General features: G+C 51.0%; 2 protein-coding genes across 2 annotated transcripts in view; both read left to right on the top strand.

The window, feature by feature from the left end:
• LOC135306203 (zinc finger protein 850-like) overlaps positions 1–23,269 on the top strand; it is a 375,138-nt gene that overhangs the window by 119,550 nt on the left and 232,319 nt on the right. The window lies entirely within an intron of this gene.
• LOC135305968 (serine/threonine-protein kinase pim-1-like) lies at positions 930–3,325 on the top strand (the record flags this gene model as incomplete). The annotated part of the gene is made up of 5 exons (XM_064429545.1): positions 930–991; positions 1,587–1,833; positions 1,944–1,994; positions 2,199–2,565; positions 3,213–3,325. Coding segments are annotated over exons 1-5 (840 nt in total), but the record flags the coding sequence as incomplete, so codon positions are not given.

The raw sequence follows: 23,269 nt of genomic DNA, 5'->3' as shown, positions 1-23,269 counted from the left end.
TCATCTCCTGAGAGGTGCAGATTGTTCTGGGGCTTTTCATGAACTGATTGTACTCTTGATGTAGATGGAGACTGTAGGTTTGATTTCAGATGTAGAAGAATCTGAAGTGAGCACAGAAACAAACTCCCTCTGTCAGCCCATTTTCATCTTCTAGATCACTTTCAAGATGTCCTTGGGGGTGTTGGAATGATGATCACACAGCTCTCCACTTCTGGCTGCAGGCTCTGGAGATTCTTTCTTTGCATTCAGTCAGGCTTGCATTCCCCAGGAGTTCTTGGTAGCCTGTCATGTTTTCTTAGGGTAGAACAGTAACAATGAAAACCTTACCAATGGCACAACTGTCCAGCCCACAAGGAAAAGAAAAGAACAAGCTGCAAAATTCTTCAAATATTTGTCCTGCTTTGCTGCAAGAGTTGTGCTGCACACACAGTGTGGAAAGCTGCAGTTGGTGGCAACCTTGACAGAAGCTGCACCTCATTCTCCAGGCAAGGTTCTTGGAAAAAGCAAACAGGACTGAGGAGAAGATTATGGAAAAACTAAAAGAGCTTTTAAGATATTAAATGACAATTGAAACAATTCAAGACGTTTGTCTGGATTTATTTTTATGCTCCCCTTTTCCATCTTGCACTAGTTGTCCATCCCATTAATTCCAAACAGATCTCACCGCTAAGATCCATGAGTTGGCACGTTTTAGACATTTTAAGATACCATGACCTGCACACAGTTTGGCTTCCCCTGTTTTTCTTGGAAATCAGTGCTGGAGAGGTAAGTGCAGTGCTTGGGTCAGGTACAAATTCTGCATTCAGGGAACACGCTCTGAGAGTGTTTGACCCTCAGCAGGGACAATGCACAGCAGGGACCGAGGGGATTCCTGAGCCACTGTGCAGGAGTCCAGACTCTGGCTCTTGGCTGAACTCGGCAAAGTTCCCATGTTTGGACAGGCTCAGGGGCTGCCCTCGGGGAACGTGGGGCTCGAGGCGGGGGCGAGCGGGTAACGGACAAACGTACACGGGGACAAACGGCCCCGGAGCTTCAGTTGCAGCAGCAGCGGCAGCAGCAGCGGCAGCAGCAGCAGCGAGACAGCGAGAGAAGAAACTTTAGATTCTCTTCTCCTCTCCCTCTCCCGCGGCCCCGTACCTCTCCCGCTCTCCCTTTCCCGGTCTCCCCTCCTCTCCCCGCCTCCCTCTCCCCGTGCCCGGCCGGGCCATGCCCCCGGCCCGCCCCCGGCCCCGGGCGGGGCTGCCCCGTGCCCGCCCCCGGCCGTCCCACCGAGGTCTGGTCCCAGCCCGGCTCTGGCCGTGCTGGCGGTGGCGCTGCTGGGCGGGGTTCAGTGCCTGGGGCTGGGGCGGCATCGCCGGCTTTTGGCTCCGCCTGGCCCGGCACCGACCCCGGCCCCGGCCCCGGCCCCGACGCAGGGTCCAGTCCCGACCCCGAGCCCGACCCCGAGCCCGAGCCCGAGCCCGAGCCCGACCCCGAGCCCGGCCCCGGCCCCGGCTCCTCCCGGGGCCCGCGGAGGACACACGCGGCCCCGCCGCTCCCGCCGCCTCCGCTGCGGCTTGCCCGGCCCGAGCTCCGCCGCTCGGCAGCGCGGCCCCCGGCCCCGCGGCTCCCGTGTCGCGTTGCAAAGAGCGAACGCCGGGGGATGGCCGGGCCGGGGCGGGTGAGGGGCGCTCGGGGGCCGTTGCTGGCCCCGGGCCGAGCGCTGACAGCCGCGTCCCGCCCGCAGGGAAGGCGCAGGAGGCCCTGCATGAGCGGTACTGGCTGGGCTCGCTGCTGGGACGTGGAGGATTCGGCAGTGTCTGGTCGGGGACGCGGCTCTCGGACGGCACCCCGGTGAGCGGCGGGGCCGGCGGCGGGCGGAGGAGGAGGGGGCGCAGGAGGAAGAGGATGGGGCTGGGCAGGGCGGGCGTTGAGCTGAGCCCGCTGCTCCCCTTGGCTTGCAGGTGGCCATCAAAAAGGTGCCACGGAACCGCATCTGGCGTTGGAGCGAGCTGGTGAGTGAGCCGGGACAGTGGGAGAAGCTGGGCCGTGCCGGGCGGGGATGAGCCGAGGCCCGGCAGGGTGGGAGCCGCCAGGACATCTCGAGGGGGAGCGGGCCTGGGGCCAGCACAGGGCGCAGAGCATCCCGGGCTGGCTGAGGGGTTGCCCAGGCCCGGCACGGCATCAGCCCCACTGACGGCATCGTGCTCCTCCCGCAGCCCGACGGCACCAGCGCACCCCTGGAGGTTGTGCTGCTGGACAAGGTGTCCAGTGGCTTCTCCGGTGTGGTCCAACTGCTGGAATGGCTTGAGCTCCCCAGCGACATTGTGATGGTGCTGGAGCGGCCAGAGCACTCTCAGGACCTCCTGCATTTCATTCGGGCACGGGGGTTCCTGCGTGAGGAGGTGGCACGGCAGCTGTTCCGCCAGGTGCTGGAGGCCGTGCGGCACTGCACCAGCTGCGGGGTCCTGCACCGCGATATCAAACCAGAGAACATCCTGGTTGACCTGGCCACCGGGCAGGCCAAATTGATTGACTTTGGCTGTGGCACCTACCTGCAAGAGACAGCCTACACTCACTTTGCAGGTGAGCCTACACAGGACTGTGCTCCTGCTCCTGGCATCTCACGGCCCAAGATCTCACAGCCCAAGCTGGGTGTGGCAGCGGGAATTCTCCATTTTGCTGCCACTCAGGGGACTGAATCTGCAGCTGAGTTGCTTTAGAGCAGGGCTGGGTGGGGAGCCATCTTCCAGCCCTGCTGGCAGCCTTTGCCCACCACTGTGCCCAGGATTGGGGCTGGGCTGGGGCAGCCAGCCTGACAAAAACAGCCGTGGGTCAGGGTAGCAGAGAGGGAGGTTGGAACCTGTGTCCCAGCCGGTTTGTGTGCAGGAAAGAGGAAGGGCTTAGACTGCTCCACTTGCCCTGTTTGTCTTGCCTTTATAATACATTTGGGGCAGTGCGGGCAGGGAGAATGAGGGCATGGTTTTTCCCCAGCACGCAGTGGGTATTTCCTTTGCATGTCATGGTCAGGCCTAGCCAGGGCTTCCACTGTCCCCTTCCCACACCAGTGGCTTCTTTTGCAATCCCAAGTTTGTACACCAGTCCCAGATGCTGGTGAGAGGACAGTGGTCACCCTGTGTGCCACTGATGCAGCCCCCGCTTGCCCAGGGATGCTGGGGCCAGGCTCTGGGAGCAGCAGCATCCCCCTGCTGAACTCCATCTGTATTCCACAGGAACACCATCATACAGCCCCCCGGAATGGACCCGCTTTGGCTGGTACCATGGCGAGCCAGCTACCATCTGGTCCCTGGGCATCCTGCTGCACGAGATGGTCTGCGGGAAGATGCCTTTCAGGAGGGGCTGGAACTTCAGCTGGGGCCAGCTCTCGCTGCCACAACAGCTCTCTCCAGGTGAATCCTCTTCTCTGGGCACGGGGGGAATACCAGTGCTGGGAGACAGCAGCGGGCTCGGGAGCATCCCGCTCTGGCAGCTGCTGAGGAGGTGGCACATGTCCTGCTCTCCCCCAAAACCAAGAATTGATGGGAAAGTTCAGGCCCAGCTCTGAGCGCATCCAGCATGGCCTGGGCATGGGAATAGTGGGGCAAAGCAGACAGGAGCCTTCTCCAGCTGACGGGCAGTTTCTGGTTTCTCTCCCCAGAGTGCCAAAATCTGATTGGGTGGTGTTTATCCATGCACCCCTTGGCCAGACCCTCATTAGAAGAGGTGTTCTGTCATCCTTGGATGCAGGATATTCATCTGCCCTAGAAGAAGGGAGAGAGGCACAGGCACACTGTGCTGCAGGGCCCTGGTAAGTTACAACTGCACAAATGCCTTGGCAATGAGAAGCAAAGAAAGCCAGCCCGTGTCACTGCACCAGGGTCATGGGATGGGAACATGCAGCCCTTGTGCTGGAGCTGAGCTGCTCTGCCCAGCCCTGGTGGCTGCCATCCAAGCAGGTTTTGCTTGTCCTGGTTCCCTGACAGCTGGGGCCCTGGGCAGAGCCCTGACAGCCTGGTCTCACCCCAGGGAAGGAGAAGAAGCCCCCAGAGAAGCTGTACCGGGTGGGGCTGCTGCTGCAGGAGACAGCGAGGATGACATGAAGGATGACATGAAGGATGACAACCTCTTCCTCAACCTGGCCACCAGCAGTTGAAGGTGATGCACTTTGATTGTGGCACCTTCTTCAAAGCCAAACTCCACAGGGAATTTGCAGATGAGTCCACACCTGGGGAAATGCTCCCAGATTTGGGCATTGCCCAGCCTGGCTGGGAAGCAAAGGTTCCCCCCTTTGCGGGGGCAGATGCAGCTGATCCTTCAGTCGGCTGCCCAGCTGCTTTTGGCAGGGCTGGGGGCATGGGCTGGGGTGGGTATGAAATGGGAGTGGGCTCCTGGTCCTGCCAACAGCCCCCAGCACCCACCGTGCTCCAGGCTGGGGCTGGGTCTGGGGCTGGGGCAGCCAGCCCGACACAAACAAACCCCTGTGGTGGGAGCAGAGGTGGGACTCCAGAATCTGCGCACAGGTGCTTTGCTGTGCAGGCAAGGAAGGGCTTGGGCAGCTCCACTGCCCTGGTTTGCTTTGGGATCACGGTTATTGTGGGGGACAGTGCAGGGGGAAGGGAGAAAACCTGGCCTTTGCTCACACATGGCTGGGTTTTTCCCTGGCATGCAGGGCTTGGGCCTTCCTCAATCCCCTCACAGACATATGATTTTTCCCTTTATTCTTTTTTTCCCTTTTTGTCTGTAATCTATTTTCAACAATTTGTTGTTTGTTTTTCTAAAGGAAGAATTCTGGTTGGTCCAGTCTGGATCAGGAAGTTCTTGGGAGCAGCTGCGGCGTGGATGGGCCGTGCCCTTGGAGCAGGCTGAGGACATCGTTTGGGACCAGCTTTTTTTCCAACCATGGATGGCATGAGGTGGGTCCCCGTCTGCTTGGCAGGGTGGGATCAGAGCTTTTGGGAGATGGCAGCGAGCACAGGAGCATCCTGCTCTGGGCAGCTGCTGAGCAGGTGGATGTGCCAAGGCTGGCTGCAGGCTGGGCACATGTCCTGCCCTCCTGCCCTGCTCCCAAAGGCAGCACTGATGGGCAGCTCTGGGCACAGCTCTGGGCACAGCCAGCATGGCCTGGGCACCACGGGCAGCTGGGACAAGGGACAGGAGCTTTCAGCTGATGGGCGGTTTCTGCTTTCTCTCCTTGCAGCCGGGCTCTGCGGATGCTGAGGCTGCTCTGGGCTCTGCCAGGGTTCTGCTGGAGCTCAGCACCGGGCCGGAATCAGCCAAAGAAGAAATGGTGTCACCTGCAGCACAGACTTGCTTGAGCATTTCGGCAACACAGCTCAAGTTTGCAGTGACACCTCCCAAAAATTAAACTTGTTCAATACCTTCTGAAATGAAATCAATCTGGGATGACTCCAAATGACATTTTTCAGCTTGCTCAAGATGTAGCTCAGCCCTTCTCTGAACAGTTCTCTCCCCCAGCTGCCTTTTACTTCTCAACTGCTCCCTTTTTTCCCCCAGTGAATTCCCAGCCCGTTGCTGTCTCCATCACTTGCTGGCCTTCCTTGTTGCCCCTGACCACAAGGAGGGCTGAGCCCCAGGTTTAGGGACTCATGCTGTCACTGGCTGAGGAGCAGCAATGTTTCAGAGGTCCAGTGGCATTTTAGTGTCATTCAGAGCCACTCTCCAGCCCTCAGCTCTCCTCACTGCTGAGTTCCCACTCCCTTTTCCTGGTCCTTGCAGCAGGATGAGCTCTGTGAATCCCCTTGAGCCTCCCCACTCTTCCCAGCCGATGCACCCACCTCAGTGAGGCTGAAGCTGAAGCTTCTCTGTCTCCTCTGGCACACCAGTCCAGTCCCCTGTGTGGGGAGCCCCAGCCCCAGAGCACAGCACACAGCAGTGCAGTCCGGGCTGGAGCAGCTGCCCTGCAGCCCTGGCTTGGCTGTTTGTGGCAGCTGAATGCTCCCTGTTTCCAGCTGTCCCTGCAGGATGGCCCCAGGGCAGAGCCCAGCCGGGCTCCCACTGTAGCCCCTGGAGCTTGGGGCAGACAGTGCTCCCAGAGCTGAGGTTCATGGGGAGTACTCGGATCTGTGCCTCACACTCAGTGTTGGCAAGTGTTGGGTTCTCATCTCCTGCAGCCTGAGGGGAAAACAACCTGTGCTGCCAGGCCAGCACTGCCCCTCTGGGCAGAGACAAGGCTGAAAGGCTGTCCCATTCCAGAGGATCCTGCACTGAGCCTTGGCAGGGCCTGGCAGGGCTGGAGCCGGGTCTGGCCTGCTGTCCGGGACTCGCTGCCCACCAACCACCCCCACCCACCACGCTCCATCCTCCAGGGACAGAAGGGTCTGTGTGTGCCAGGGGCTCTTGGATGTCTCTGTATCCATGGACAGAAGGGTCTGTGTGTGCCAGGGGCTCTTGGGTGTCTCTGTATCCATGGACAGAAGGATCTGTGTGTGCCAGGGTTTCCATAATGTCTCTGTACCCATAGGTATGGGATGAACACGGACAGTGAAAGTGTCAGTACCGTTGCTTGCATACTCCTTCCTTTGTACACAAGACAAATCCATGCACACCCCCACATATTGGTATATTAAGAGGATAGGGATGGATAGAGACTTCACACAGAGCTCTAACTTTGGCATAACTCACCCTTTAGCCAGAGACCAGGGGATTTTTTCCCCAGCTCTGTGTGAGAAGGTATCCCAGAGCTGAAGGAGCAGCATTCAGAAGCAGTTTCAGGATTTCTAGGCAGGAAGTGGAGCTCACAACCATCCATATAACTCACCACATTCATCGGGATGGGCTGCTGCTTCTCTAGGAATATGGCCCATTGCAGACACGAGACTTGGAAAAATCCCAGCTCTCTGTGGGTTTGTGCAAAAGGGGGAGCAGCACACTTTGTGCCTGCCTGGGGGCACAAGGTCCAAGGAGCTTTGGTGGCAGGTGAAGTTCCATTCTATGACATTCTCAGAGTGGCACAGGACAAAGATCCAAGTACCCCCAACCCCACTGATGAAGTCCTTGGAGTGCTGCACATCCTCTAGGAAAAGCTGCTGTCAGACAATCTATTGGGATTTATAACTTTCATTTGCAACACTTTAAATCCAAATTTCAAACTGCAATATTTTTACACTCAAGACACAGTAATGCATGAATTCATGGTAGATCTCTCAATTTCCTATTGATTCAATCACAATTTAAAATAACATAATATTGCAAACAAAACCCTGAATGTTTTAAAAAAGGGATGCTGAGGTCAGTAAGATGAATCCATGCCATCAGAACATTTACAGAGTAACTGATTTCTCTTCTTGAAAAGATTAGTTGCCTCTTAATCCAAAGTTACCGAAGATTTCCACTACACATTTGTTTTTTTGGTTTTATCTTTCATATTTTTTTCTTTTCTTTTTTGTCCAGTGTTTTTAACAGAGAACTCGTCCTACAAAAGGAATGTACACCAAATAGAGAAATATTTCTGATAAACAATGAAAATGTAGGCTCCTCCTCTGTTTCCTTTTCTCTGGATACCCTGAAGAAAAAAATCTAGCAGATATGAGCAGAGGTGTGAAGTGTTTCATTTGGGCTAAGCTGGAGTTCAGCACTGCTGACATCCTGATCCAGTCAAGAGCTGCAGAATTCTTTTGCAGATCTCGAACCCTGTGTTTGCAGGCACAGCACCTGCAGTGCTGATGCACCAATGCACATGAATAACTCTGTTATTCCCTCTCAGAATTTGGGCTCTGCCCCAGCACGAGGTGCTGCAGCCCTTTGCTCCTGGTTCCCATGTGGAGCAGCTCCCTTCCTGCTGGCTGAGCTGCTCAGGCAGAGCCCGGCAGCTCCTGGCCCTGCAGGGCTGAGGCTTTTCCCCATTGCTGGGCACAGACTGATGGAGCAGCACTGCTGAACACGAGGGCACACAGAGGGACCAGGAGCAGCTGCCTTTGGCCACCTGAGGCTCCAAGGCCCAAACTCTGAGCAGCCAGGGCTGGAAGAGACTCGCAGGCTCCCTGGTGGCTGTGCTGCCCCACTTGTGCCTGGCCCAGCTTTGCTTGGGGCAGAGGGAGAACAAGGGGCAGCTCCCTCCCAGCCCCAGCCCAGGGACCCCTCCAGCCCCGGGGCTTGGGGCACTGTCAGCACCTGCTGCTCCAGCCACCACTCCTGCTGGCCCTGACAGCAACACCCAAACTGGGGCTGATCCCGAGGGAGCAGCAGCAGGGCCTGGATCTGATCCCTGACTCTGGGGCAAGGCTGGACAAGCAGCAGCACATGGAACTGACTTTCAGCACAGCCCCTGCCACTCTTCCCTCCTGTGTGCAGCGGTGTCACAGCAGCCTGAGGCACCTGGGAGCCCCCAGTGCCAGCAAGGACTTGAGATGGCAGCTCTGGGCTCCTGGAGGTTGTGCAAGGAACGGAGCTGGGGACTCCCTGTCCATGGGGAGCTTCCAAGGCCCAGGCAGCTCAGGCAGCTCCAAGGCCACAGCAAGGAGGGTCTCGACCACTGGATCTGAGCCAGTCCCACAGTCCTGGGCAGCAGCCACCGAGCCCTGGGGGAACAGAGGGCACAGCAAGAGGGACAAAACCAGGCAAGGTCAGAGACTGGAGAGAGCCAGACCTGGGAGCAGGAGCAGCTGCTCCATTGCACTCTTGGAAACAGCTCTTGGCTGGTTCAAAGCACTGAAATGCATGAAGGGCAGAGAGAAGGCCACAACAAACAATGCTTCTGTTTCCACACCCTCCCCTCCCAGTGTCCCAGAAGGAATTGGATGGACTTTGTTCTCTCTGAGTCGTCTCGTTCAGCATGAACAGCTTAGCACCAGGAGCTGAAGGAGCTGAAGCCTCAGGCCACAAGAGCTGAGCAAGCGGAGACTTTCTGAGCAAATGAGTGCTACTAACATGGACCTAGCTGAATTCAGCAGATAGAATCACGGAATCACAGAATCCTTTCTATTGGAAAAGACCTCTGAGCTCATCCAGTTCAGCTGTTCACCCAGCAGTGCCAAGCCCAGCACTAAACCACATCCCTGAGGTGCCAAGGCCTGGACAACAGCCCTGAGTGAGGCCTGAACAGCAGGCCCTGAGCCAAAGGTGGCCTCTGGATGAACCTTCCAACCAAAGATTATCTTTGTATCTGTTCACTGATGAAATATGCATGGTCATTAGCACTGTGATAGATGTAGCCACTCATTAGTGAAATTTGTATTGACCTTTTTGTATTTAGAAACTGGACAAGGCCATGAAATCTGACATCTGGCCTTGTTTGGGGCTGAAGGATCAAAGTCACCTCCCTTGGTTCCTCCTTGAGCCCTGGCCAGGCTTTGGGAGGAACCCAAGAGGATGATGAAACCAGATGTTCCTGCACTAGAAGTGCTGTCAGTTTGTTCATTCAGCACTGTCAGAGCTGGGCCCTCTCACAGCGAGGTTGGAGCCTCACCTGTGGCTGGAGGCACCTGCAGGAATTCCCAGTGTCCAGGAGTGGCTCTGCAGCCCTTGGCTGTGACAGCTTCCCCCAGCTGCTGTGTGGATCTGGGGATGGTAAAGCCTGAGGGTAACTGGTTCGGGATCTTTCTTAATCACTGCTGCAATCTTTGGTGGTGATGATTGGGTGCATTGCTGAGCTGCTCCTTTTGTGATTCTTTGCTGCTTTGAGCTGCAGTAAATGACACTGATTCCTTCAGCTGCAGTCTGTGTCTTTGGTGCTGACCCTGCCCACTGGTAAAACAAAACTGGCACAGTCGGGCCAGATGACAAGAAAATGTTATTTTTAAATGTAAATGTGAGGAATCAGTGCCATCAGAAATTCCCAGATGGGAAGCCCTTCACTGGAGTTGGCTGGCTCTGGAATGGGCTAGGTCAGAGCAGATGTGAGCAGTGGGGCAGTTGGTTAAAAGAAGCTGAACCCCTGGATGTCTTAAAATGCATCCAAAAATTACATATGGAATAAGGAAAAAAACTTGTGTTTTTGGAAGACAAGGGTGAATTTTGTTAATGACACATTGGAAACAGCACCAACTGAAGGAAAAACTGTTGTTGGAACACTGCCACATGGAGTGACAGAAGAAGGTTTCAATCTTGAGCTCAGGTTTGTTTGTGCAAGTGATATAATAATAATAATTATATATAACACAATTATCTATATTTATATCTGTATTACTAAAAATTGATAATGTGAAATAAGGCTGACAATAATTTGTCAGCTTTGGCTGCTCACTGTAAACACTAAATACCCTGGAGAAAAGGACTGGTCAAGACCCAAATGTCAGTGGTAAACTTTGTGAATTGTGCGTAATGAATAAAGGAGGAAGGGATGAAATTGGCATTTTTTTAATAGGATTTGTTTATACTGTGATGCGGAATGCTTTGTCTATTATTGTGAAAAATACAGTGATTAAGACTGCTGGTTTTTTCATATTCCAGACAATCCACAAGGTGCAGCATTGGTTAAATGGGTGAAGGGGTTGTTAAAAGAGCAGTTGACAAAATGAGGAGATGGGAACCTGTCCCCATGGAGACCCCATCTCCCAGATGTGCTCCATGCCCTTAACAATGGCCCACTGGGGAAATGGAAACCCCTGGCTGTGCATGGCTGCACCCAATTTACATTAACAAACTAAGTTGATTATTAGAAGTAGTAAAAAATGATGCTGTGAAAATATCCAATAGTACATCCTGTGAGCTCCAAAAAACACAAATGGGGTTCTGCAGAACCACATGGCCTTGGATTATCTGCTTGCTGGCCAGGGAGGAACCTGGGCTATTCTAGGACAGGAATATTGCAGGGATGTCTGTCGGGGCTGGGTTTGATATCCAACCATCAGGAATCTCCTTGATAGCAAGATCAGGAGAAGAGTGGCAGAAAGAAGAAAATTCTTCCTGGTGGGATTGGCTCCCAAATTGGAAGCTGCTGTGAAATGCATTTGTGGCAGTCACTGTGATCATTGCAGTGTGAGCACTTGGTGTGTTATGGTTCCATGTTAGAGTACTTGTGACACCTTGTGCTGGAAATGGAGTACTGAGATTTGTCTAAAAAGAGACACAGTCTCAAAAAAAAGTGGGCTGTAACAAAGAACATAGAGAATAACAACTAATTAGGGCTGTTTTAGTCAGACCCTGCCTGACTGAAGCCTCAACAACAGGCCCTGAGCCAAAGCTGACCTTTAGATAAACCTTCCAACCAAATGTTATATTTGTATCTGCTCATTAATGAATCATTATTAGCAATATGATTTCTGTATGTGTTCATTGGTGAAACATGGATTTACCTTTCTGTGTTTGGAAACTGGACCAGGCCCCATCTGGCCTTGTTTGGGGGTGAAGGTTCAAATTCACCTCCCTTGGTTCCTCCTTGAGCCCTGGCCAGGCTTTGGAAGAAGCCAAACAGGAGAATTAAACCAGTTATTCCCACACTAGCAGTGATGTCAGCTTGTTTGTTTAACACTGTAAAAGCTGGGGCCTCTCACAGCGAGGCTGGAGCCTCACTGGCTGCAAAGGTGGAGGCACCTGCAGGAATTCCCAGTGTCCAGGAGTGGCTCTCCAGTCCGTGGCTGTGAAAGGGTTAAAAGCACTGTGCCTAGGCATACTTGGGCAAGAATAAGAGACATTGCACCCAACAAGGAAGCTTGCAAAAATTCAGCCACAAGCTAAAGACACAGGATGAAACTTGGCAAGAAATAGGGAACAAAGCTGGCAGAAATGAAAAGCAGAGCTTGATAAAACCAGTGAGGAAATTGCTGAAACAGCCAACAAGAGACTGCGCATGCCTAGAGGAGAAAGGTGAAAAGGGCACAGTGATGAAGACGTCCAGCCTTCATCAGGAGACCCCCGAGGAAGTCGCGGAGCCTTCCTCAGTGCCACCACCAGTGTGCACTGCACCTGTGCCTCGTGTATGCTAATGATTGTAATGAGTACTGAGAAATCGTTTGCATAACCACACCTTTTCTGAGGAGAAACATGAATATGCATAGAGTATAACCGTATATTGTAATCTGCTGTGTGCCTGTGTGCGCTGTCAGGAGGAGATATCCCTGCAGACCCGGTGTGCTGAATAAAGCAAATCCCCTCCTTGGACTTCGTCTGGGAAGTGTCTCTTGGCCTGGTTTGGGGCCATTCACGTCCATGGGGTTCTGTCAAGTCACAGTGGAACCTTGGTGCCCTGTTGTTGCACAGCCTCACAATGCTCTCCTGCTGCCATGAGGTCCCTCCCTCGGTGACACACTGCAGCCCTGGTTCCATGAGGGGCTCTTGGCTTCCATGGTGCACGCCTTTTTCACGTCTGAGCCTTGCTTCCATGGGTTCCATGGACTGACAGCGGCCCTCTGCATTCCATGGGGCCCAGCTAGATCACAGCAGAGCCTGGCTTTCATCAGGTTCTGATACCTGTTCTGCCAGCTGACTGGGGTGATTTAAAGAACACAGAAACCAATGGGAAGAATGGTCTTATTTTACTGTGGGTGTTAAGGCAATGCAAAGTTAAATTATGCATTCAATAAAACTACCTGCTTGGCTTTATCAACAAGCAAAAAGAAGCAAGGTAATGCACCTAATCATTATTACTGGAGACAAAGTGTAATAAATAGGTGTGATTCATGTTGATACAATTGAAACAGTAATCAATATTGATACACTAATTAATATTTGGAAATAATAAAACAGTTAAAGGCATAATGCCAAGAAAGAAGGGGAGAGGAGGGGTTCCCCCCAGCCTATCTCCTGCAGATGTTCAGAACAGGAAGAAGCAAGAGATAACTATTACTAAATTTAGTTGGAAGATAGGAAAATTTGGTGGGACATCATGAAAATGCTAATTATATGAGATTTATTGCTTTGATGCTGGAACATAATATTGGCTTATATTATATTAGCTTTGGCTTACATTATACTATCTTCCTGCGCATGTGTATTCCAAAAGGGGAATCAAAATACATTGAGGAAGAGGAGAGGCCTTCATCAGGGATGACCTCCAATGAGTGGTGCAACCACCTAAAAAATGGTGGAGCATGCGTGGTAAAGGTGATGATGGGGGTGGAGATACAAGTGACAAACTGAAAATGGGAGGAGATGGTAATGACATACAATATAAAAGAGGGAATTTTGGCTTGGCAAGCTTGTATGAGAGGTGACGGGAGTCAAGCCCTGAACTCCATACCCCGCGCTATCTCGCACGGTTATTTTTCCTTATGCGTTATTATTACAACCAAATTGTCCCTTATTTTAACCAAATTACATTGTCAATATTTCAAGTGTATTCAAATTTATATATTTTAAGCTATTTAATTAAAATTGCCCTTACACATAATTTTGCTTTGTTTTTTGATGGGATAATTGGGCAAATATAACAATGTGAAGATCCATTCAGAGATCACGGGTTCAGCTGGCCTTTGGCTTTGTCTACCTCATTTCACATGTCCAGTTTCAAGGGCCACTACAAGAGGCACATGTTTGCCTTGCTACCCAGAAGTGCTCTAGTTATTCCCAGGAAAAAAATCAACAGTTGGCTGTCCTGTGCTGTGGTAGAAATCCCACCACAATTGTGACTCTGTGAGCAAAGACAACCGGTGCTTTTTGGGGCTGTAACAGCTGAGAGTGTGGCAGAGCAGGTTTGATATTATTTTTAGAGTTCTGAAATCATTGTTCCCAAAACAAAGTCTTTCTCTCCTATCTTCTGTCATCAACTGTGGAACAGAGAACATGGAAAGGGGCAGGGGTTTGTTTAAATTGGTGCTTTCTTTTTAAGTCTTCAAATAGTGTCAGCTCGATGCATGATACTTTAGAAATTGGATTAGTAGCACCTATTTCATGCCACCAGAGAGGTGGGATTGAAGACTTCCAACAACAGAAACACTGGATGTGCAAGAGCTCAGTTTTCCACCCCTCACATAAGTAACTTGCTATACTATTTTCAGCAGCCTCAGCCAGATCGATTAAAATACTGCTCCAAACAACAACAGAATGAAAATGTTCCACCAAATGGGGAAAAAGAAGAAAAGTGGGCAGCAGCCTTTTCTGAAGAGCTTGTGTTGATTTTGCAAAGTTAGATGCAAACAAGGTTTGCCATATTTCTTTGTCAGAAAAATGCAGCTAATGAATAGAAATCTATCTCTGAGGCTGCTAAGTTGGGTATGATTTTAGACCTGGGAGGAGCAAAAGAGGTTCCAGAGAAGCTGTGGCTGTGTCACCCTTGGAAGTGTTCAAGGCCACGTTGGATGTGGCTTGGAGCAACCTGATCTAGTGGAAGGTGTCCTGAGTCTGGTGAGTCCCTGAAAAGAAACTTTTGGTTTTCCTGAAATTCTGCCTTTGCAAGGGGAGGTCACAACTACCCCACATAGTTTGAAATGCCCTGAGCAGAACCCAGCTGTGCTTTCTCACAGGTGGGGAGGGATTGTCACTTGTATTTTATGGGGGATTTTGACAGGGCAGAGCAAGAGCAGCTGAATGTGTTTGACAGGCAAAGAGGGCCAGTGTGGCAGCAGCTTAATTCCATGGAGCTTTTCCTTCTGTGATCCTGTACAACCTGAGGCACTCTGGGGCTCTTGAACCTGGCAGCTGGGCAAGTTAATCATTGGAACAATTGATAAATTAACCTGCTCCACTCTCTTGAGCATGGGTGTGATGAGCCTTAAGTAAAGCCAGGAGCACTTGCCAGGATGGGAGCTTGTTCTTTGCCAGGGAGGAGGGAGAAAATCTTGCTTGGAGCAAATAAAGCAACTCTGCTTCCCCAGGAAGAGAAGCAATTAAATATGTGAGTGCTGCATGGAATGATTTGCACAAGGCTATATCTCGTCTGCTATGCAGGAATGTTCCAAATCAACCATGATTCTCCCGACCTTTATTTTTCTGGGTTTCCACCACATGATACAAGAGACACTCACTTGAAAAAACCAAAACACCTTGTAGGGAGGCATTATTTCCTTTCTTCAGGCTGCCTCTTTCTTTTGTTCTCTCCAGAGCTCTCCCTTCATTTCTGCTGTGGTTTGGAGCACGTGCTTACCTCTTTCCTGATGCCCTGCGCTTCTTTTGGCTCTGGGTGTCATGGACACAATTAATGTTGGGTTTTTTCCCCTCCATATTCTTCTGTTTCTTCATGTGGTTTACCTTCATTTACCTGTTGGAGTGATGGATTTTTCTCACCTTTTATTACTTAGTGCTTTTTCTTCATTCTCCAAAACCAACTTCTCACTTGCCCTGTGGCTGTTAGGTGCCAGTTATGGGAGCATGAATTCTTTCTCTAGCCCTTGTCTGAGCTTTCTCAGGGAGCTGAGAGCTTTTTGGGGTTCAGCTTGACTCAGTTCAGCGCCTTCCTTGGTGCTGCCTGTGTCCTTGAACACTTGAAGGGAATAAAGTCTCGGTGTGGAGATGACAGCTGTGAAATGATGGCTCTTTTGGAGAAGACAAGAATGCTGTTGTCAGTCTTTTCAAGGATAAACTGAGCACCTGGTTTTGGGGAGAAACAGGCTCAGCTCAGCACAGAGGTGGCTGTTGCAAGTGCCCAGGTTTGGAGGGAAGGCTGCAGCTCCTGGGGGTGTGTTGGTGTGGGGCTATAAGGTTTGTGCTGGGTCCCTGGAGCAGTGGGAACACCCCACTGTGAGAGGCACATCAGGAAATGGGTGCATAAAAGGCCTGAAGTGTGACCAGCTTTGGTGAAGGGTTCCATAGGAAATAATATTTTTACTGAGATTTTGGACAATTTGAGGCTCCTTCTCGTGTCCTTTGCCCGATGAACATTCCCCTTTGCAAGAGCCTGGGGAATGCAGAGCTCACACAATGAAAATCCCTGATCATTATATCTCTTTTCTGTTCTTTGATGTTGTCATCCCAGCAGGAGTCAGAGGAAGAGAATATGTGTGACCTGCCTGGCTTTAACGTTGTGCCAGGAGCAATGCCATGGGGAAGCTGGTCAGAGGAGCATCTGAGAAGTGTGTGGTACATCAGTGATGTCCTACTACTGATCTTTGCACAGAGATGAAAATTATCAGTTTGCATGGTCTGAATGTCTGGCTCGGGACATTCTGCATTACACAAGATGTGCTGAGCTCATCTGGCTCTGAAATATCATCTCTGCACCTTAGCCAGGAACAGCATCAGAGTTCTGAACAGATTCATCAAAATCAGTCATAACCCAGAGGCAAACCTTCGCAATACACACCAAAAGCTTCCGTTCTTGTTCTTGGAGAATGAATTCAGCAATAAAATAATCCTCTCTCTTGGCATTAAAATATTTTAGTTTCAGCTCTGCCCCAGACTGTCAGTGTCAAGTATTTCTCTGGATGCTTGCGGGTAGGTTCTCCCCCTGGAGCTCTCTGCAGGTTGGTGCTAATTCCAGATGTTCCCTCAGCTTCAGATGTTTTGCTGCCTGAGCAGAGTGTGCAGAACAGGGATTACGAGCACTGACATTTGCTGTGCTAGAAAGTGCAAGGGACAAATTTGTGCCAATTAACTTCACACCTTGAGCTAGGAGGATCAATTCTTGTTGTGCTCAGCAGAGTCTGGGGAGAGAGGGGGTTTCCAAAGGAAATCTTGGTCCATGTAGGGCTGAGGCTCCCTCCAGGCTGGCTCCAGCCCCTCAGGGTGCCCAGGAGCAGGGCTTGCCCACAGCCCAGTGCTCCCTCCTTAGCCCTGGGGCTGCCCAGGGAAGAGCCATGGCTGAGGCTCTGCAGGAGCACACAGGCTCAGCCCTGCTCCAACATGGGATCCATGGGCCAGGGCATGCTGGGCTTTGCCCCTACAGCTCCCAAGTGTGTCCAGAGAAACTGCAAGGAGAGGCTCACCTCTGTCAGTGGGACCCCTCTGTGCACAGGGACCCCCACTCCTGGGGAGGCTGTGCCAGGGACCTCCAGCCCTGGGAACCTGGAGCAAGTGGAAACAACCACTTTGCAAAATGCTGCCTGTGCCTGAAGCAAATGCAAGGAGAACTGGGGTGTGAAAAATAAAATTTGTTTATTACAGAAGAACAGCAGGAAAAATACTGAACATATTTACATTGTAAGAATATTTGTAACAACAACAATCGATAGAAGATATATACATAAAAACCTACCTAACAAAAATATGTGAAACGTATTTAGAGAAGTCAAAAATAGCCCTACAATCTACATTCTAAAGAACAACAACAAACTGTAGAACATATATACAAAGGTTGGTGTTTCTGTCTGTGCTGTCCATCGCACCTGGAAGAAAAGCAAATGGCACGGTCAGTCCAGTCAGGCACAGAGGGCTCTTGCATGTGCCCCCAGGCTGGCACATGCTGGCCCAGCAGCAGGACTCTGCTAGCAGAACTGAGCCTGGCTGGGTCTGGGACGGAGCTTGTGTGGAGCAAAGCAGGCACAGGACAGGCTGTGGATGGCCACCAGAATCCAGTGCACTGGGTACAATGTCCCTGAGCAGGAAGCACCCAGCCCAGCCCCAGCCTGGCAGCAGGAGACCCACTCTGCCTGTCCTGCTGCTGGCATTGGTCTTCATGCCAAGATCAGGGCCTCTTCCTCACCTTTTTAATCAATGTCCATGTCCTCAATGGACTCTTCCATATCCAAATCCATCTCTTCTTCCTCCTCCACATCCACATCCATCTCTTCCTCTCCAGCGTCTTCTCCGTCTATTTCCATCTCCTCCTCCGTATCAATCTTTGTATCTACCTCCATCTCCTCCTCTCTGTCTGGGACAGCCTGCAGAGGTAGCAAAACCTCAGAGTGGGGTCCCTGTCCCACTCCATGCCCACAGAGCTCCAGCCCACCCGGGCAGGTGTGGGGTGTCCACCTCCATGGAATGGCACCATACCTTCCTCAGAACAAAAGGGAGCATGCTGCAGGGCTGGATGAGGAAATCCAGGCACTCAGGAGCTGTCAGGAGTGATCAGGCTATCAGGGGGATAAGAAGAGTGAAAGGCGAGGGCAGGAGCAAGGTGCAGAGCGTGTCAACACAGCGGCCAAGTGTTGTGTTGTGCCCTTTGCTGGGCGCTGGACGTTCCAGCCGGGCTGTGACATCACAGTTCCCAGGATCCATCTGAAGTGGACACTGGAGACCATAGAATGATGGAGTCCCTGAACGCTTGGGCTTGCAAGGGAGCCTGAAGAACAACATCTTGTTCCCAGCTGAGCAGTCTTCCCCCAGAGCGTGCTGCTCAGAGCCCTGTTCCCAAGGATGGGGCATGTACAGCCTCTGTGCACAGCCTGGGCCAGTGCCCCAGCACCCCCAGTGGAAAAAAGCAGCTTCCTTAGATGCAGCTTCAATCAACCTGCTGCAGTTGAAAGCCAATCCCCCCTTGTCCTGTCAGCACAGGCCCTGTTGAACACTCTGTCCCCTTCTTTCCTGCAGGACCCTTCCAGTCCTGCACAGCCACAGGGAGGCCTCCCAGTGTCTCCTCTCTCCAGGCTGAGCATCCCCAGCCCCACTTGCCCAGCAGTCAGTCACATCAGGGTGAGTCAAGGCTGCAGGGTAGCAAATAGCATCAGGAACTGAGAGATGCAAGCTTTAGACCCAGGTTTGCCTCTAAATGTACAAAATTAATAACAGTGGAAAGGAAGATGGTGGGACACTGGTTCTGTTCTAACTGGTGATTTATTTTTCTTCTTTTCTGTCATGCTGACCCAGATTTTTCTGTTTGAAAGGAAGCTTGGCACAATGTCCATTGTCTTCTCCATTTGTGAAACACCAAGCGGAGTCTGGGCAGGCTGATATGCAGAGCAAAGCCTGAAAATATTCTAGTGATCCTGAGCCTGGGGGATGCAGCTAAACCCAGCCAAAAGCAATTTCTGGAAAGCTGATCCTGGTTTACATTGTCTTGAGTTTGGCTTTGCCAACTTCACCAGTCATTTATGAAAAAGCGAACAAAAAACTCAAGCCAAATCAGACATAAACCCAAACAAACAAACAAACAAACCCATGCAGCAAACCAATCAAACAAATAGATAAAAGAACCCTAAATAAAACCAAAGGAAATGAAGAGTTAGTACTAGTTGTGAGGATAGCACAGCAGGCAAATGGCTGCTTGCCACAGGATCATCATCAAAAGCCACATAGAACAGCTGCTCCAAAATATAACCAACAGGAGAAAAAGAAAAAGTGATGCATGGCAACTTTGGGGGCAGCTCCACATTCAGGTGAAGGATGAGCACGCAGTGGTACAGATCCAGCATTGCCCACCCTCCAGGCTGCTGTTTGCTCCTGATGAAAGCCCCTTGCAGGACTGTGGCCCCTCTCAGTGCGGTGTCAGTCACTGCCAGAGCTCTCAGCTGAGCCACTGGCATTTCCAGAGTGACATCCAGGCACAAACCTGCTGCCTGCTGAGCACCTGTGGAAGACCCTGAGCATCTTCATGCCTAGCAGCACAAAACAGCTCAGGATTTCTCTGAACTGCTTTTCAGGAGAGGTTTCCATATCCCTGTGAGATCTGTTCATCCCTCAACATGTATGACTTGATATACAATGATGCATTTGGGTTCCTTCCTTCCTCCTGTGTGCCAGTGAGAAACCATCCATGGGAATGGAGGATGTTGTGTGCAGGGCAATGTATTCCTGGCTTGCCATTTTGCTTCACTGTCACTCAGCTGAACATGGTCCTTATCTAAGAAGGACTTTGAAGAAATGGGTAGGAATTTTGGCTCTGAGAGGAGCAGAAAGCATATTTTCTAGACCACATTGCCAGCAGATGCCCTTTCCCTGGCAGAACAGTGATTGCCACTCATCTTCCTGGGAAGAATGTCAAGACCCATTCAGAGATCACAGGTTCAGCTGGCCTTTGGCTTTGTCTGCCTCATTTCACACATCCACTTTCAAGGGCCATTAGAAGAGGCACATGTTTGCCTTGCTACCCAGAAGTGCTCTAGTTATTCCCAGGAAAAAAAAAAAAAAAACAAACAAAAATAGGCTGTCCTGTGGTGTGGTAGAAATCCCATCACAATTGTGACTCTGTGAGCAAAGACAACCGGTGCTTTTTGGGGCTGTAACAGCTGAGAGTGTGGCAGAGCAGGTTTGATATTCTTTTTAGAGCCCTGAAAACATAGTTCCCAAAACAATCTTTCTCTCCTGTCTTCTGTCATCAACTGTGGAACAGAGGAAATGGAAGGGATCAGAGGTTTGTTTAAATTTGCGCTTATTTTTAAGTCTTCCAATAGTGTCAGCTCGATGCATGATACTTTAGAAATTGGATGAGTAGCACCTATTTCATCCCAGCGAGAGGTGGGATTGAAGACTTCCAACAACAGAAACACTGGATGTGCAAGAGCTCAGTTTTACACCTCTCACACAAATAACTTGCTGTACTATTTTCAGCAGCCTCAGCCAGATCGATTAAAATACTGCTCCAAACAACAACAGAATGAAAATATTCCACCAAATGGGGAAAAGGAAGAAAAGCGGGCAGCAGCCCTTTCTTCAGAGCTTGTGTTGATTTTGCCAAGTCAGATGCAAACAAGGTTTGCCATGTTTCTTTCCTAGAAAAATGCAGCTATTGAATAGAAATCTATCTCTGAGGCTGCTAAGTTGGGTGCGATTTTAGACCTGGGAGGAGCAAAACAGGTTCCAGAGAAGCTGTGGTTGTGTTACCCTTGGAAGTGTTCAAGGCCACGTTGGATGTGGCTTGGAGCAACCTGATCTAGCGGAAGGTGTCCTGAGTCTGGTGAGTCCCTGAAAAGAAACTTTTGGTTTTCCTGAAATGCTGCCTTTGCAAGGGGAGGTCACAACTACCCCACATAGTTTGAAATGCCCTGAGCAGAACCCAGCTGTGCTTTCTCACAGGTGGGGAGGGATTTTCACTTGTATTTTATGGGGGATTTTGACAGGGCAGAGCAAGAGCAGCTGAATGTGTTTGACAGGCAAAGAGGGCCAGTGTGGCAGCAGCTGAATTCAATGGAGCTTTTCCTTCTGTGATCCTGTACAACCTGAGGCACTCTGGGGCTCTTGAACCTGGCAGCTGGGCAAGTCAGTCATTGGAACAAGTGATAAATTAACCTGCTCCACTCTCCTTAGTGTGGGTGTGATAAGCCTTAAGTAAACCCCTGAGCACTGTCAGGATGGGAGCTTGTTCTTTGCCAGGGAGGAGGGAGAAAATATTGCTTGGAGTAAATAAAGCAACTCTGCTTCCCCAGGAAGATGAAAAGAATATATTAGACATGTGAATGCTGCATGGAATCATTTGCACAAGGCTATATCTTGTCTGCTATGCAGGAATGTTCCCAATAAACCAGGCTTTTCCTGACCATTATTTTTCTGGGTTTCCACCACATGATACAAGAGACTCTCAAGAGACTCCCGTCCCCCGGGGACCACAGCCTGCCCCAGAGGATGTTCCACGAGATCGACCCCAGAGCCTGACACAGGGACAGGGGGCCGAGGCCCTGGGGGGTGGGACAGGGGGACAGGGACCCCCCAGCAGCATCCCCGTGTCCCCCAGGGCCATAGCCTGGGCCAGGGCTCCTTCACGCTGCTATGAACGAGGGCTTGAGAGCGCTGAAAAATCCCCAGCAAGGGATCAGCAAAAACCAGATTTAATATTAAGCAACTGCACCGCAAAGTTCCTTGGCAAGAGTCACTCTGCTCCTGACTGGACACTGCAGGCACAGCAAGGAAAAAAAGCAACAACAAAATCAAACCAAACCCAGGCAACCAAACCAGAAATGAAACAAGAACTGTGGCTTTCAATTCTGTGGAAAAGAATTGTCCTTCTCAGCCAGGTGATCATTGCCAAAATTGATGTTTCACCTCCAACATTCCCTACTGTGACAGACTGGAGGAGATTGTTGGCTGGAAACATCTTGTGTGTGGGGGAGGAAGGGGCAGGTCCAGCCTTGCCCTGCCCTGGAACCCCAGCACTGCCCTGCCCTGCAACCCCAATCCCCCCAGAGCCTCTATCCCAGCCCAGCAGTGTCTGCCAGTCCCTGGCACAGCACAGGCAATGCTCCACAGCCACTTCTGGAGCCCCAGCCCAGCTCCTGAGTGACCAAATGAGCCCAAGTCCCACCTGGGGGAAGGGCCCAGGAAGACCAAGGGGTATTGAAGGCTGACCACAAGGTGAGCACACATCCTGACCCTACCTCCTCTTGGAATTTCCATCTGAACGCTGCTGGAATTCAGGAGTTGATAGCTCTGTGTTTGTGCCTCTCTGTATCTTTTTCGTCTTTCTCACTCTGTGTCTTCTTTGAATTCCCTCCTCTTTCAAATTTTGAGCAACGTTAAATTGAACAGTCTTAGAGTTTGTATAATTGAATGGGAAAAGTTAATGCTTTGAGAAGTGTTTTTTTTGTTGATTGAATGTCATATTAAACCTTTTGCCATAGTTTCTCTGATTTTATAAAGTTCCCAGTAAAGGCTATTTTATTAATTTGAGCTCCCGAGAATCTCTTGTACTGGTATTTCTCCAGTGCCTCCAACTCAGAGGACACAAACAATTGTAATTCCTATTAAAAGTCTCCTTGAGAGAGTTTTTTAGTGGATGGGAGTCAGGGCTTGTCTGTCCTGCTTGGCACAGCCCAGGCAGGGCTTTCCCAGCCACATTCCACACTCCATTGCCCAGCTGGAGCTGCTGGTGCCTCTGAGTTCTGCTGGCCCAGCCCCAGGGACGCTCTCCTTGTCTGCCCATTCCCCCACGGTCTCTGGGCAGGGGTGGCCTCAGTGGGGGCTGCTGACATCCTCAGCAACTTGGAGGCTGCTGCTGGATTTCACTGCTCCAGAGGCTTGTTCAGCCTTCAGCTCTTCAGTGCAGGAATTCAGTGTTCCAGGGCTCATTAACATTCAGAACACCTTAACAAGCCAAGCCTTTGGGAATAATTTGATTTTAGCTTTCAAATCTTGTGTGGTTAATTCAACACATTTCATAAGTGTATTCAAAGTGAATGTATAATTGAATGAATATTTACAAAGAGAGTGAGAAAACATTTTTTAGGTCCTATTTTTTTTTTCCTGATCATAAATTGATATGTGCAATCTCCAATTGGCACTGAATCCAAGTACCCCCTCATGCAGTTTGAATAGATATGAATAGATATAGCCAACACCCTTCATAGCTGACAATCAATCAGACTCTGTCCCTACCCCCACCCCACCATTTCCCCCATCCAAGCCCTGGCACTCAGAGCAGCCTTGTGCAAATCTGACCTCCCTCCAGCCCAAGCTGGACCTGCAGCTTTCAGCTCCTTGGCTCCAAGTCCCACCTGCTTTCCTTGGAGAAGGAGCTGCCTGAGACACAGAGGGATGTTCATTTCTTGTCAGCCAACAAAGCCAAGAGAAGGCACAGCTCCATCAAATGCAAAATTCATTATTCTCCCTGGCTCTGCCCTGGCCCTGATCCCCACAGCCTGTCCTGTTTCCTTCA

This window comes from Passer domesticus, chromosome 8 (genome assembly GCF_036417665.1).
Source record: "Passer domesticus isolate bPasDom1 chromosome 8, bPasDom1.hap1, whole genome shotgun sequence".
NCBI classification, from domain to species: Eukaryota; Metazoa; Chordata; class Aves; order Passeriformes; family Passeridae; genus Passer; species Passer domesticus.
The sequence above is the reverse complement of the archived record's forward strand: the minus strand, read 5'-3'. Positions and strand labels throughout refer to the sequence as shown.